At 41.0% G+C, this 16456-nt stretch overlaps 1 protein-coding gene across 1 annotated transcript; it reads left to right on the top strand.

The window, feature by feature from the left end:
- Nucleotides 1–1082: 1082 nt before the first annotated feature.
- On the top strand, nt 1083–16117 carry pcca (propionyl-CoA carboxylase subunit alpha). Its single transcript, XM_061087091.1, has 23 exons — nt 1083–1148; nt 2855–2932; nt 3179–3226; nt 3456–3524; nt 4450–4563; nt 4926–4979; nt 5766–5897; nt 6854–6890; nt 8888–8966; nt 9510–9612; nt 10194–10288; nt 10946–11096; nt 11758–11901; nt 12471–12545; nt 12737–12805; nt 12955–13030; nt 13133–13346; nt 13507–13609; nt 13726–13824; nt 13915–13968; nt 14618–14758; nt 15248–15325; nt 15432–16117. Exons 1-23 carry the CDS (start codon nt 1095–1097, stop codon nt 15498–15500), a joined length of 2136 nt encoding a protein of 711 aa, XP_060943074.1. The 5' UTR covers nt 1083–1094; the 3' UTR covers nt 15501–16117.
- Nucleotides 16118–16456: the final 339 nt, after the last annotated feature.

The following is a 16456-nucleotide window of genomic DNA, read 5'->3' as shown; positions in this document are numbered from 1 at the left end:
AGTGAAAAAGTCAGCAGCTTGACATTATTCATACTTTGAGGGTTCATGCTGACCTCCTTTAAGAAATTACAGATAGTAAAAGCCCAGACAATTTATTTTACACAATATTGGCCCTTTAAAATCACTTGCAGCACATTGTGTGTCTGCACCATAAGAGTTGTCTGTAAGACATTTAAGATCAGAGATGAAGTCAGATCATTGCAACAGGGTATATAAAATGACCAGTGTGAAGGTTAGGTCAAAGACACAACTGCCCGCGGTAATGAAAACAAGCGTTTTAAACCGCTTCAGCAGTCAAATCTGAATCAGCACAGCAGGCTGCCTGGAGTTGGACGGAACATGTGAGCTTAAGTGGAAACAATATGACACCAAATTTCACTCCATGACACTGCAGTTAAGAACTAATATTTGACAGTGTTATTCAGACAGCATGAAAAGAAACATAGCTGTCAGCGACTGAACTGATGACAAAGGCCATCATTAGTCGAGAACTTCGCTGATTGTTGTATTGATTCAGATTTTTATCCACCTTTTTATTGCATGGATATTCACGCTTTGTTTGAAGGCCATCCTACCAGCGTCCAACAATTTTCCTTAAGGTCCAAGGTATAGTTGTAACTAATAGAAGCTGCTGAGTTATTTAGAGGGCATTCCCCATATTTACAGACTTAAACTACAAAAGTCTATGTTTGTGTCTGTCAGCAGTAGGGACACAAGAAGAGAGAGACTGGAACTTCAGAAACTCACTTGATTTGCGGATGACAGTCAAATGTGTGAAGAATGTTTCACAGAATAAAGACAGAATAAATCATTTCAGGGTTGAGATCTAGTAGTCTAGTCAAATGTGGATCTATTATTTGCAGTTAGAATTGTATTGCATCACATTGTATCTTGAAGTCACCTTGTTACATAAAGCGTTGGAGAGTATACTTTATTTATTGGAATATTCTGAGGAAAGTTGAATGAAGTTTGTCAATAAAGTTGAGGTAAAAAAAAATAGGAGGGGTTGACTCCTCTGTCTCTCCACCACTCTGGTCGCTGTAAAGCTCTGACGTCATGACGTCGTGGAGTTTGACCGTCACAGTGGGGGCAACATGGCGGCGCACAGCCTCTCTCCGTCTCTCAGCAAGCTGCTGTTCGCTGTAAAGGTGAGTCCAGCTCCACCAGGCTGCACAACGACAATATAAAGAGTGAGCCACATTAGCGTCAGCAACGTCTCACCTCCTCACGACGAGCAGTGCAGGGTCCTGGAGGGTGTTAGCGGGATCCTGAGCACTGAGACCGAGCTCCTTCACATCAGACGCTGGGGCACAGAGAAGACAAGTTAATGATGGCGAGAGGCGGTCAGAGGAGGGCAGGTGTAACTTTGACGTTATCGCTGACAGACACAGAGCGAGACAGGCAGAGACAGACAGACAGACAGACAGACAGACAGACAGACAGACAGACAGAGAGAGACAGGCAGGCAGACAGAGACAGGTTGCCCTTCAGACGGGGATGTGAAAGGTTCTAGCAATTGGGTAAGGTATGTTTACTAACCTATTGGCCATCACTTCATCACAAGGACAAGGCCCAAGTCAAATTCACTAAACACAGTTGATCATTCACAAATAATATTAAAAAATATGAAATCATGTTACTTACTGTAACCTTGTGACCACCTGTTTGTGATACTTTGTTAGAACAACACAATAGCACAATATAAGATAGTCCTTGTATTTGCCATGTAAGGGGGCAAAGCTTCTTAGTATTTAATTGATAGTATTGATTTAATGTAATGCCCAGTCTGACTTCTTTACAGCACCTTCACGTCATGTTCACAATTGAAGTTTGGTTTTCATGTCAGGAATATTTTCCTAATGAAAAACATCTACTTCCTGTGGAGCAGAATGGTGAAAAACAGCAGAAGACAAGTTGCTACCAGAGTGGTGGAGAGACAGAGGCGTCAACCCCTCCCATTTTTTCACCTCAACTTTATTGACAAACTTCATTCAACATTCCTCAAAATATTCCAATAAACCAGCAGCAACATGTATACAGACAGTATCAGTTGACCGGCGTATGCCATTGAGACACATTGATTTTTGCATGCTGGCCCTTTAAAGATGGCGACGAGCAGTACTGGTGACTTTTTAACTGGAAGAAACCTCTGGAAAGCCAGACTCAGTGTGGGCCCTTTTACATATGTTGAGTATTACTTTTGATGCTGGTCCAGGCAACCTTTAGTTTCCATTTAGTTAAGTTTCTTATGAAAATTAAGAAGTAGACTTCCTTATGTTGTCCAATTCATGCTCTCTGTGATACACATTGGTAACTACATGCCTAAAGGAAGTGCCACAGATCTGCTGATAGTTCCCATATTTGACAGAAATCATTAGAAGACAGTGGATACCTGGTTTGGTCAAGATAATTTAACATGGTTTGTAAAATGATTAGTTATGAGTTGAATGGATCTGACTGTAGTAGTAACTGTACATAATACAGCAGCCGTAGTCTGATTAAAGTATGAATGAGCTGTGTTAAAGCTCCACACTGTTTAAATTAAAGTTATGAATCTGGTTACATTTTCTAACACAGAATGGGATCAATCAAAGTCAGCAGAATGTGGACCCATGTTACATTCTTTATATTACATATTTTGTGTTACAATTTGAACCTGCAGAAAACAAAAGTTGTTCGTTTTACATCATAGTTTGGTTTATGAAAGATGTGAAAATAGGAATTTTTGAGGCGAGTCCGAAATGGAATTGATTAAATTTACACAGACAACTCAGAGCAACCCTAATGCTACATGATAATGCATGAAGGAAATAATGTTGTAGCCTAATACTGTGTATGTGTATGTGTATTGCAGTATGGCTCATTCCAGTCAAGATGTTGTGCATTGCACAGTAAGACTCAATATTCCACTGTGTACAACCCCAGTGAAAAGGTAAGCAATAGCTCTTTTCTCCTCCTGTTTGTCTGTAGCCGATGATGTATTCAATCTGCTGTGAAAACTAAAAAAAACATTTCTTAATATTATCTTTGTAAGGCAATTATGCATGAAGTAGTCATTATGAAATGAGTTGGTAGGGTATAAAATTGTGTGTTTGTTAGTGTTCTCATCGAAACAGGGGTGGTGGAAAGAAAGTCCTTGTGTCAATAATAAACTGTGGCAATATGTTTCCCTCCACAGACCTTTGATAAGATCCTCATCGCCAACAGAGGAGAAATTGCTTGCAGAGTAAGACTGTTTCACACAAATATATGTAAATGAAACCCAGCTGATACTGTTAAAGACATAAAGACACACTCACTGAAGCTTCATCTCAGATCACCTCAGATGCAGGAGCTGTCTCTGCTACTTTCTCCATTGACAACACATTGCCACCAGTACCCATCAAAACAACTCAGAGCTGTAACTAGTGTTGAAGGTAGAGTGAAGCGGTTTTAATGTTGTGTTTTTCCATCAGGTGATCAAGACGTGTAAGAAGATGGGCATCAAGACTGTAGCTGTCCACAGTGATGTAGACTCAAGTGCAGTGAGTCAGAAACATAATCAAGTGTTAAATTGAATTCCAAAGATCCTTGCAGGTGGCTTTGGCCCAGAAGTTGAAGCTGTCTGTATACTAAAGGATCCTAAATGTCTGCTGCACAGCCATTGTGTCAATGGTGTGTGATGGAAATTCATCTTGAGATTGAAATAATGAAATTCTCAGACTGGAGTTGCTTTTGAGTCTTTATAATAAAACACTCTGCAGAGTTTATACACCAAGCACGTGTGCTCAAAATGGAAAAACTGGGCGCAAGTTCACAAAAGCCAGAACGTACACAAAGAGGCGTTTCATAAGACATGATGTGAAAAAAGACATGAAAGATCATCCTCTGTGTCTTATCTGCTTTATCTGTCCGTCCGTGGTATCAGTTGGAAGAAAAACATCACAAATAAGGGTTCCATCCTGTTTGTCAAGGTCATAGCAGTGAGACGCCTAGTCAGGGGATTTCCACTACCTTAGACACTGGTCAGTGGAATTTTCCTCCACAGGTGTGTGATAGAAAAAGTGCTGAATTAGAGGGTGGATACCCCAAACAAGCAGGATTGGACAACTCATGTTTGATTCTTCAACTGCAATCGGGGAAAACTGGGGAACAAGCAATATCGATATGTGTGACACAAATTCAGTGCAGCATATAGGCGGAATCCGGTATTTTTCAACCTTTCCCTTAAATTTCTAAAGGTGTGTAAATGAAAGTTTCTTACAAACCCTTTTGGAATAGGTTTGGCAGCTGCGACAGACCTCTAAATGTTCACTTAAAGGTGTTTTTTCAACAATGAAAGGCCCAAGTCTGCACATGTCTCGCTCAATATGAAGTTTGTATTCAAAGTATTTTTTTGTATAGTCTGTATCTCACTTTGCACTGCTGAGATGACAGGACTTAACATCATGTATGTATGTGTGTATCTAGGTCCATACCAAGATGGCTGATGAGGCAGTGTGTGTTGGCCCGGCCCCCACCAATAAGAGCTACCTGAACATGGATGCCATCATGGGGGCCATCAGAGCTACTGGAGCACAAGCTGTAAGCATATATTTAGTTGTTGTTATGTATGTCATGTGACTGTTGCAGAGGGCATGCCGGACATTCTGTGTACTTAATACACTTTTTCCTATGGTAGCTCATCTGAACAGTGAACACGTCAGTACACAGCTTCGTCAAGAGATTCAGTAAATATACAGTTAGTAATCACGTGTGAACTGCTGCTACTCCACCATAGGAGTACGATTCATTTATCTAGTGAGCTGCTGCTTGGAACAAAATGTTTTGCTACATTTCATGTCTACAATATATCTGGTTATGTAATCTATAAACTATAAACTATAGCTGTGTGTTAGAAAGAAACACATTTTTAATTCAAAGTTTGAATTCTTTTCTCCATGCAGGTTCATCCTGGTTATGGGTTTCTCTCTGAAAACAAAGAGTTTGCAAAACGACTGGTGAGTTGAATCGGCCAGGCATCAGCTCTCTCTCTCTATCAACACATACAGTTTGCTATGATGAGTATTAAACAAGTTTGAATTGTGTTTTTTTATGTTAGGGAATGCATTTATTCCTGATTTATTCAGACATATTTTAGTCTCATTAACTTGAATCACCAACAAATTTAAGTGAAATGTTGAAAAAACAACATGAATAGTGAAGTACCTAGTGACCTTGTATGACCAGTCATACTCCCATGAAAAACATCCAAAGTGACTTCATCTACTATATAAGCAGTAATATCCAAAAATACATTATTTGTGTGAATATACAGAATGTGGAGGAGAGGGACCAGATTCACTTACTTTTTCTTGCCAGCGTAAGAACAGTTAAGCTTATTTTTTACCTTGTGATGAGGAAATAATCTCAAATCAAGGTCTACCCCAAAAGGCAGCTGAAAGCTTTTTGTTTCGAATATAACTTAAATATTCTAGTTGGCATTTATAAAACCACACCTCCTGTGAGGTTTCAGTAGTACTTTATTATTGAATGAAAAAAAAATAAAAGTAAATGTTCCTTTTATGGCATAATTCAACATTTCTTCTCACTCTCTGAAAGAAAATAAGTGAATTTACCAAAATGCTGAACTATTGCTTTAAATGACCATGCTTAAATTTGACTGGCTGTTACAATAGTAGTTACCACCACATGGACAATAACCCCAGAATTTTGTTGAATCCCTTGTGTTAATGATAGAAGTACTAGATACAAACACACTGTTCAAATCCTTGTCTTTTCACCAGGAGGCAGAGGGCGTGGCATTCATTGGCCCAGACACCCATGCTATCCAGGCAATGGGGGATAAAATTGAGAGCAAGCTAATTGCTAAGGCTGCTAATGTCAGCACCATCCCAGGATTTGATGGAGTTGTCAAGGTATGAGCACACATACACTGCATTGCATGTATGAAAGATGAATATATTATTAAATCAGCATGATTGTGTATAAACACTAGAATGAGCAATAACACAATATTGACTAATTGTGTCCTAAAAACATTTTGATCAGAAACTGCCATTTAAAAAAGCCTCTATACAAGCACATCATACCTATCTTGATAGTATGGACAGAATTCTGATGAGCATCATTCAGTCTAACCGATTCCATTCCAAATGTAAATGTGGTTAACAGTGTTTTCTGAAGGCTCATTTATGCTGCCTTCACATATGAAAAGAGATATCTGTGGTTGTTAGGAACAGCAGCAATTCTAGTGGAGGAGAGAGGCACCTACCTAGCCCCAGCCAACCGAGCCAGCGGTTCAAGAGTCATTTGATTAGACATAAAAGATAGGGGAAAACTAGAATATGGACTTTTAGGGCTTTAGATTCAGTATAGATTTGAAAATGAGTGCAGCTTTCCAGATTCACACTCACGAGCAGTCACTGGTGGTGAGGGATCTCCCACCTATGATTAGGTGACTCACTTAGGTCTGTCTCCTGTAATGTTGGGGGAGAGTCCAATACTAGACAAGTTGCTCTGTCCTAACTAATCCCTTATCCAAGTCTAACTTTTCTGTTAGTCTTGGTCAAGTTTATTTCTGTAATCTATTTCAAGTACAACTGTAGTGATCCGATCAAAAATGACTATGCAAAGAGACTTAAATCAAGATTCTTAATTGTCATAGTTGAAACCATCAAGTCTTATTGATGGTATGGTCACATGCCAGTCACATCCTTTACCAGGCTCAACCGATAGTTGAAGTTGGCAGTGCATGGCAGTTGGTCACTCATGTTCATAGATAACAAGTGGACCAACAGGTGAAGCATGGAAAAGGCAGATTATGGCCAGTTGTCAATTCAGTCATGAGTAACTCCTTTCTGCCTCCCCTCAGACTGCAGAGGAAGCTGTGAAGATTTCACAGGAAATTGGTAAGTCATCACTTGTCTACACACTGAAAGTTTACAAAATGTGTTACTGTGTGTGAATTGAGCCATGCTGAACCATATCCATCTGGCCAGAGTTTGGTTGCCTTTCTCTCAGCTTTTTAATCAATTAATCTTTAATAAATCTTCATTGGCAGTAAGATTCTGGCAGAATTATTGTTGGATTGAAAATTGGCAAAAGAAGAGAAGAGTCCAACCAAAGTAATTGGGGACTGGCTGGCCTGCCCACGCTGCAAAAAAAAATAAAAATCCTAGAGGAAACATTTTAATCTGTTACGTGCTTTCTCAAAACTGTACTAAACCATAAGGTATCAACCATTACGATGTTTGTGGTTCATTTTAATGTGAGCAGTCAAACAAGCTCTATTTCTAGGCGCAACGATGATACCAATTGTATGAAACTATTCCCCAAAAGTTTAGGGGCAATCTTAAAGGGCCCATATTATGAAAATGCCACCTTTGTAGTGCTTCTACACGTTAATTTGGGTATATGGCATGTCTACCGTCCCAAAAACTGTGGAAAAACACAACTCCCGCGATTTGTTGTGGTTCCTCAGAAACTGTATGCTTGAGTGCGTCCAATGGGATTATTGTAAATGCCTACATCAAGTCAGTTATAGACCACTCCCCCCAGAGGTGGAGATCTGGCGGAGGAGGAGACCAGGGTAAAGTCCTCAACTCGAGGGGGGGGGCTGGGGCTTAGCTGGGGAGCTAACCAGCCAGGGAGCTGGGTGAGAGGCGGAGGAAACAGAGCCTGCGGTAGGGGTGAGTTACCTGCCACAGCTCCCTCTTGGCTCGGGCTCCGGCTGATGCTCCGTGAACACGGAGGAGGCACCGCGGCTCCGTCCTGTCACGGTGAAGGAGCCTTGGAGCCGGCTCCACTGCTCGTGCTCCGTGACAGGACGGAGCCGCGGTGCCTCCTCCGTGATCGCGGAGCAGGAGCCGCAGAGCCGGCAGCCTCACGGAGGAGGCTGCCGGGGCAGGAGCCGCGATCTCACGATCAGCTGGGTGAGAGGCGGAGGAAACAGAGCCTGCGGTCTGGGTGATTTACCTGCCACAGCTCCCTCCTCAGCTCGGGCTCGCTGGGGGACTGCTGGCTCCATGTCAGCTGCTTCCATCTGGTGGATGTGTTTGTTTACGCCGGGGAGTTCCGACCGGACCTCCGCTCCGGCTCGCACTCGTTGCCCCGCACTCGCTGCCCCGCACTCGCTGCCCCGCACTCGCTGCCCCGCACTCGCTGCCCCGCACTCGCTGCCCCGCACTCGCTGCCTCGCTCTCCCCCAGCTGCCTCGCACTCGCTGCCCCGCACTCGCTGCCTTGCTCTCCCCCAGCTGCCTCGCACTCGCTGTCTCGAGAGGGGGGGGCGGGCGGGCACTCAAAACAGGTCAATCTGAGGAGGGCTGTTTCAGACAGGGTAAGAAGGCTGCTGTTTTAAATGATCCTTGTGGTATTTTGACCAAAAAATGTTACAGACATTTCATTAAGACCCGAAGGAACCATATCAACTTGTGGTAAAATGGGCATAATATGTCTCCTTTAAAATCAAATGACATTTCAGAAACCTCTGTAAACCGCCTGACAGTACTGTTGGTTGCTGTATGTATATTTCATATCAGATTTGGTCGCATTTTCACAAGACCTACACATAATATGAAAGAAACTGAACAATTTAGTTTTTTGTGACAAAGACATTTCTTTTCTGACAGAAAAAGAAGAGTTGTATAAATCAATAAATATCACTGATGGTCTATGTAAACTTTATGGCTTTACATAGCTCTGTGTGCAGGTAGTGCAGCTCTCTGACACTAGTGTATATTTTCCAGTGTTAAATATAGAAGACTGAGTTATCTCATGTTAATGTTGCATCTCTTTGCTGGAGGTACTTGTGGCCATATTTGTGTTGTCAAACCAAGGTGAACATTTGGGCTTTTCAAAAGCATATTTACAACTGTGGTGTTGCTTTATTATTTTGTTACTGCTAGGCTACCCAGTGATGATAAAAGCATCTGCAGGAGGAGGAGGGAAAGGAATGAGGATATCTTGGAATGATGAGGAGACAAGGTATCGTATTCCTCTGTTTCTGACACACCCTCTCTATATATTACCGAATATTTTTTTTTTTAACATCTATCAAGGAAAGCCATGTACAACAATCATGCATCACAGCTTAAACAAAATATATGAAAGTTATTCTATTTCAACACTAACAATGTAGCAATGTAACAATTTTAGTGTAGCCTGGTTTTATTCTTTTAACATTAAATCTACTTCACAGTAAATTGTGCATAACTGTGAAGTGGTCTGTATTCTTAGTGAAGTCACTGTATTTTTATTAAAGCTAATGTAACTGGTTACTACTAGTCTTCCTTGAGTATTCTTAAGATTTTACCTCACACGCTTCAAAATACAATTACTATTTAAAGTCTTTAGATTTGAACTTAAATCTACTTCATCTCCCTGAATTTCGGCCTCACTGTCTCCTACTGCTTAGATTTTTCTACAGACCACTAGACAGACCAATGCTTGTTTCTGCAGCATTTATAACTGCTGCAATTTGTGTGTGCATGTATCTGTGCTTGTCTGTGTGTGTGCACTTTTTTGCAGGGAAGGTTTCCGGTTCTCATCCCAGGAGGCAGCATCCAGCTTTGGAGACGACAGGTTGCTCATTGAGAAGTACATAGACAACCCCAGACATATAGAGATACAGGTATAAGACACATGCACACAGTGATCTAATGTCATATAATGAACAAACACGGTGTGAGAGGGGACTCAGTTGGCCATTTGAATGCTCAGTAATAGATTCATTGTTAATAAAGATTATTTTACAAACGAAATGTCAGTTATTTTTCTTGTTCTCTGTCTGAGAACGCATGAAACTTTAAGAGATCATGGACATATAGGATGGATTCAAAGTGTATAAACCTTATAAGATGAAGCAAGTCTCATATTCATTATGACTCAAAACAACCACATTTTATATGAATCAGTCAAACATGAATTGTAAAGCCCTTTTTAAACAGGCTAGTGCAGTTTATTGATTCACAGTTGTCTGTTATAAAGAAAAAAAAATTGTAGACAAGAATAGAACAGAATAAATACTAGATTGTATGAAAAAATTATAAAATAGCCTTAATTTTTATTTTCATGTAAAGTGGGAGAATGTGATCAGGACATGAATACCAATGGAAATTAGTTGTTGAGCCATAGTGACAACAATGACTAAACAAATTGGTGAGTTGTGTCCTTATCACGGAAGAGCTAGCGAACATTGTGTACTTGTTACAGGTGCTGGCTGATAAACATGGTAACGCTCTGTGGCTGAATGAGCGGGAGTGCTCCATTCAGAGGAGAAACCAGAAGGTGGTGGAGGAGGCTCCCAGGTTAGTGACACACACTGTCTGCTTTTGGCAGCTGTTTGTTTGAAATCAACAAGGGCAAATGGCTTTTTTCAAAAGACGTACAAAAAACATAATTAACAGCAGCAACAGACAACTGATGATAACTTGGATGAGGTGGAAATGTAGACCACAGGTTTTATTATATATCATTGTGTCTGTGCTATACTGCAGAGGAACAAGCTACAACATGCTTCATGTTCTTCAGGAGCTTAGTTATAGCCAAACTGTGAAACAGCATATCCAGCACGTTAGACAATTGTTAGACCTATTGTTGTCAGAGCTGCTGGATGTCCTAATGTCTCTGTGACATTATGAGTTTGGGTTGTCTATCCGTCCGTCTCATTTGGCTGTGGCTCAGGAGGTAAAGCACGTTGTCCACCAACCAGACTGTCAGTGGTTGGATTCCAGTCACCAATTGCATGAATAATCAGGTATACTGTGTTCCTAATAAAGTGCTCAGCAAGTCTACTTTGAATATCTTACCAGCCTGCACAATAATCAACACTAAAGATATGAGGTTAAAGATAAGTTTATGTATGTATTTTAGAAAAGATAAATGGTTTTGTTGTTAATTGATGAAGTTAGCTTCTAGACTCCATTTACACAACTGAGTCGGTCTGGTGCTGTCTTACCTACCAGCACTTTCCTGGACCCAGTGACACGGCGAGCGATGGGTGAGCAGGCAGTGCAGCTGGCCAAGGCTGTGGAGTATTCGTCTGCTGGCACTGTGGAGTTCCTGGTGGATTCTAAGAAGAACTTCTTCTTCCTGGAGATGAACACAAGACTACAGGTCAATACGGGTTGTGTCTGTGTTTGTGTATGTATACATGTGGACTATATTTGTGTTATATTCTCCTTTTAAATAAGGCCTTCATCCAGCCCAAGAGAGAGAACAATATTGTTTGTTTTGTCATTTTAATCTCTTACATACCTCCACCAAGAAGGTAATGTTTAATGTGTTTGTCTGAGTTTTGTTTGTTTTTTAGATTGTTAGCAGGATGAGGGTTAGGGTTAGGGAAATTTGGTGCAGATCCATATAAAAATCAGGATATAGTGAATTAAAATATGGTTAGGGTACTGAGGTATGCACTCTACTGAGTGATATTTCTAGTTGATGTTGTTATTGTTGCTACTGAGCAAATCTAAGAACAGTGATGGCCCAGCTGTCTACTATAAGAAATTTAACAACAGGTTAAATAAAATGCTACGTAAAGAGCCTTTTGAAGCATTTTCTTTTGTTTCACAGCTGTGGTGAGGAAAATAATCTTAAATCTTCATACAGGTTTTTAGCAGAGCTTTCAACCATTGTTCAGTCATCATCAGTGCATGGCGTTTGACTACACCCATAAATAACCATCTTAATGAAAATTGAGCAAACCTGCTGATGAAGAAGCACACTGCTATTTTGCTAACAGAAACAAGTATCTTCTGTTTTTAACCTCTGACCACAGGTGGAACATCCAATCACAGAGTGCATTACTGGCCTGGACCTGGTGGAACAGATGATCAGGGTTGCCAAAGGGTACCAGCTGCAGCACAAACAGGAAGACATCCCAATAAACGGCTGGGCTGTTGAGAGTCGCGTCTATGCCGAGGTGTGTGTATATTTGTGCAGAGTACATTCTGCTGGATATATTTCCTTAAAGTTGCTTTTAGACATTCACTTAACTCTGGATAATCTCTTCACATTCTCCAGAGGGACTGTATGTAAGAACACAAATGCGAAAAAAGAGAGCTTCTGGACTTTCTTGAGAGTTTCTCCTGCCAGTCTCCTAGTAAGAACTCTGGATTATGTCCATGTGAACTTGTGTGAGGAAAAATCAGGAGATCTTCGGCAGGATTCACAGAGAGCGAGTGGGTGTGTTATGACGTTTCTAATATGCGACAGACACAAAACAAAAAAAACTCAAAACAATACACATAGAAATGTACACTGACACCGGTGTCGATGTGCTGTAAACAAAAACATGTGATCTCTGCAGTGGAATTACCACGTCTCCTCCTGCCCCTGGCTGCTGCACCATCCTTTCGAAGGCTGAGATCTTTGTGTCGTTGTGAACACATCTGAGCAGAGAATCTCCCGCTGCGTTCATGTGTGAAAGGTGAACTCCAGAGACTGTATTTTCCATTGATCTATCTGTTTTACTGTGCTTTGCTCTGGTAGGATCCTTACAAGTCCTTTGGTCTGCCCTCCATCGGACGCTTGTCCCAATACCAAGAGCCACTCAACCTCAGCAATGTAAGTTTTGATAATCTGAGATATTTGTCACATACAAGTATTCTAATCTTTTATAACCAATTAGAGCTGCATTAGAGAAGATCATTTAAGAAAAAGTTTCTCTTTACGCACAATACACTCTAATATTCATAAGAGACAAGCACCTGTCCTGGCAATAGTAACACTGTCTTTTCTCTCCCTTGTCCTGTCAGGTCCGTGTAGACAGTGGTATCCAGGAGGGCAGTGACATCAGCATCTACTATGATCCCATGATCTCTAAGGTCTGTGAAATAGTGATGGTTTGATTAGGAAATGGTGTGTTTCATATTTTTAGAAACACGTTGTCACAACAAGAAAGCGGGTTGCATACTGCTGCTGCAGCAGAAGGGTTCATGGCTCTGTAATAAGTTCCTGTGGTATCTGTTTGTAGTTGGTTACCTATGGAGCTACGCGAGCTGAAGCGCTTGCCAAGATGGAGGATGCTCTGGATAACTATGTTATCAGAGGTACACCAACAAATCTTTATAATCAACATTCGCTATACTTATAGTCCCCTTTTAAAGTCGACCAATATTTTGTTGTTTTTGGTTTGTGTGGCTTCTCTCCAGGTGTGACCCACAACATTCCTCTCCTGCGGGAAATCATCACCCATCCTCGCTTTATCTCTGGGGACATAAGCACTAACTTCCTGCCGGAGGTCTATCCTGATGGCTTCAAGGGTCACCAGCTGGAGGTGGATAATCGCAGGGAGCTGCTGGCCTCGGCAGCGGCGCTCTACATCACAGCTCAGCTCCGTTCACAGAAGGTCCTGGGTGACTTGAGGTGAAGACACTGGAAAGATTCATGTAATTTTGCTACACGCTGTTGAAAAGTGATGATGAGCCATCTATGTGGTATAAATCAAGTAGATAGGTCTCTAGAGGAAGGACAAGCTCAGATGCTTTGGCTCTGATTAATTTAAAGTGACCTATGTGTTTTGCAGGGTGTCCTCTACCCCTGTGGAATGTAACCACTGGGAGCTGTGTGTGGAGCTGGGGGAGGGGCTCCATGCTATGGAGGTGACCAAATCTGGAAATGTTTATACTGTGAGTATTTAATGTGCATCCATGAACAAATGTAACACATCAGTAGCTAACAAAGTGACTCTGATGGTCTCTTATGACTATAAGGAAACTAAAGTAAAAAATAATGTGTCATACAGGTAGAGGTGGATGGAGGAACGGTGGAAGTGAATGGAGAGTGGAACCTGGCCTCCCCACTACTGCCAATCACCATCAACGGTACACACAGAATGCTCCAGGTAACACACACACACACTCTTTGTTTGCCTCAAAGATCCGTGGTCATGACTACAGATGTAGTGCAGATCATATTTTGTCTTTTGTTTTAGTGTCTGTCCAGAGATGCCTCAGGAAGGATTGTCCTGCAGTACCTGGGCACATCGGTACGTTTCCTTACATGCACATCGTCACACAGATTACCTTGTAATGAGGAGAATGTTGCCATACAGCTATTGTGACGACTATATCAAAACAAGTTTGCTCTTTATCATTCAGTTATTCCAAAATTCCACAAATTCTAAACTAATTTGTATATATTTGTATCAAACTAATCATTCAAGATATCTCTCTGGTTTTTATACTGGAACTGAATTTCAAAATAACATTAAACTAAGTATCTGTTCAGTTTATTCCATAAAGTCCATATTTATTTACTCCATGCACCCGGTCAAGACCATCCATCTTTGTTCAATCAATCAATCAAATTGTATTTGTGTAGCCCATATTACCAAATCACAATTTGTCTCTTTCCCTCCAGCATAGATTCCATCCCTTAACTGATAAATAAATATTTAGAATTTGTATTTTCAAACTTATTGTTCAGACCCAAACAACAGTGAAATCAAGTGACGACACATGAAAACCTTTATCAGTCTTCACACTTCACCCTCTGGTGGCACACACACCTTTGAACAACTTATTTTCACACATGCAACAGTTCTCCAGGTGTAAGACCATAGCTTTGCTCCTTATTTGATCAGGTTCGTCTCATCACTCAGTCCTGTGTTAATCATACTGTGTTTCTTCGTGAAGTTTCAGTTGCGCGTTCTGTCCAAGTTGGCAGCAGAGTTGAACTCATTCATGCCAGAGAAAGTTCCAGAAGACACCAGCAGCATCCTACGTTCACCGATGCCAGGAACAATAGTGGCTGTGTCTGTCAAGCCTGGAGATACGGTAACACATCCTAATATATTAGACTTACACTAACTCTTACTCAGCAGTCTGTGTTAATAGTAGGGTTTTTTAAAACGTGTACCAGACGTTAGTGAAAACTCTCCCGCACACCTCATATTTTGCCCGATGAAGGTCAATTTATTACAATGTTTCACTGCAGGTAAGAGTGTGTGTTTTCAATAATTGTAAGGCTGTAACAAGATTCTCACTAAATGAGTATCGTGGCCAAAATATTCACAATAAAGTCTACAATAATACCTGATTTTGGCAAATGGATAATGGGCAAAATACAAAATATTAATATCATCATTATAATCATTATTTGTAATGGTATTAGTAGAATTCAATGAAAATTATATTTGGCCTGCCATAGTTTCAAGTCTGAATCTCCCTCAGAATGTCTTACGCCATCATGTGTAATTTTCATTCTGGGATTCCCCTGAATATATAACTAGGATATATCCTGTCTTGTAATTTGTTTGTGTGTAGGTTGCAGAAGGTCAGGAGATCTGTGTGATTGAAGCCATGAAGATGCAGAACAGTTTGACTGCTGTCAAACAAGCAAAGGTAATAGTATAGAATTCTGACAGTGACAACTAGATTTTTACTATTACTAAAATAGCACATGAACAAACAGCAGCCTTAATGTTTGTGTGTCCTGCTGCGTTTCCAGGTTAAAAGCGTTCACTGTAAGCCAGGGGAGACAGTGGGAGAAGGAGATCTGCTCGTAGAGCTGGAATAAAGCCAACCTTTGATCTTTGGATGTGAGACATCAGCACCAGGATGAGCCTTACTCCCGTGTCCACAGAGAAGGTCCACGTTGGGAAACAGACTGGAAAATAACAGATGCTGGATTTGTTTTTGCCTGTGGTCAGGCTCCATTGTTGCCCCCAACATTGTAGTTTCCCTGATGCTGACTCAGTTATCTGCAGTGTTAAACTGCTCCTCCACGTTAGACTCCCGCCACTTTCTCCTTGTGTAAAAGTTTCTATAATTTCCGTGCATAGTGTGTTTTCTAGACCTGACTTTTGTTTTTTTGTTAAAGGGTCAGTTCACTCACATAAACAAAAAAATCATCAGTTTGTGTGCCAAGGCTTTGAGACATCTGCATCAGTGAAGGCTGCTGCCACTTCACACTATGGGAATGGACCCTTTTCAAACGTTTTTTTCAAAATTCTATTCACCTCTATTGAACTGGATTGCAGCAGAAATCTCAGATCAGATCAGAACCTCATGGGAGAAAACCAAGACAATTTGTGTAGTTTGATATCCTTCGAAGTAAGCAATCTGCTGTCATTTGGTTGAACTGACACTAAAACACAGTACGTACAACAAATAAAGTGCTCCTTCTTTTCACAACTATCTGTGACTGTTATGTGTCGCTGCATCCGAAACAACACTTGAAGTAAGAGAAGAGGGTACACAGAAAATGAGTTTAAACTTAGCCAGACAACCATTTTATTGCCTGCATCTTCCCTTTGGCCTCTGTTGACAATCTGGTCACATTGTCACTCTGGTTCTCTGAGAGATGAGACCAATCTCTACTGTTCCATATTTCATAAAGCCAGGGATAATACACTGCCACAAGCTCTTTAATATGTGATGGGGCTTGATTATCAAGGGCTTTGTATGTGAGGAGCAGGATTGTATTCTATTCTGGATTTTACAGACTTACTGGAACATCTGATAGAGAATTAC

This window comes from Limanda limanda, chromosome 15, assembly GCF_963576545.1.
Source record: "Limanda limanda chromosome 15, fLimLim1.1, whole genome shotgun sequence".
Classification (NCBI taxonomy): domain Eukaryota; kingdom Metazoa; phylum Chordata; class Actinopteri; order Pleuronectiformes; family Pleuronectidae; genus Limanda; species Limanda limanda.
The sequence above is the reverse complement of the archived record's forward strand: the minus strand, read 5'-3'. Positions and strand labels throughout refer to the sequence as shown.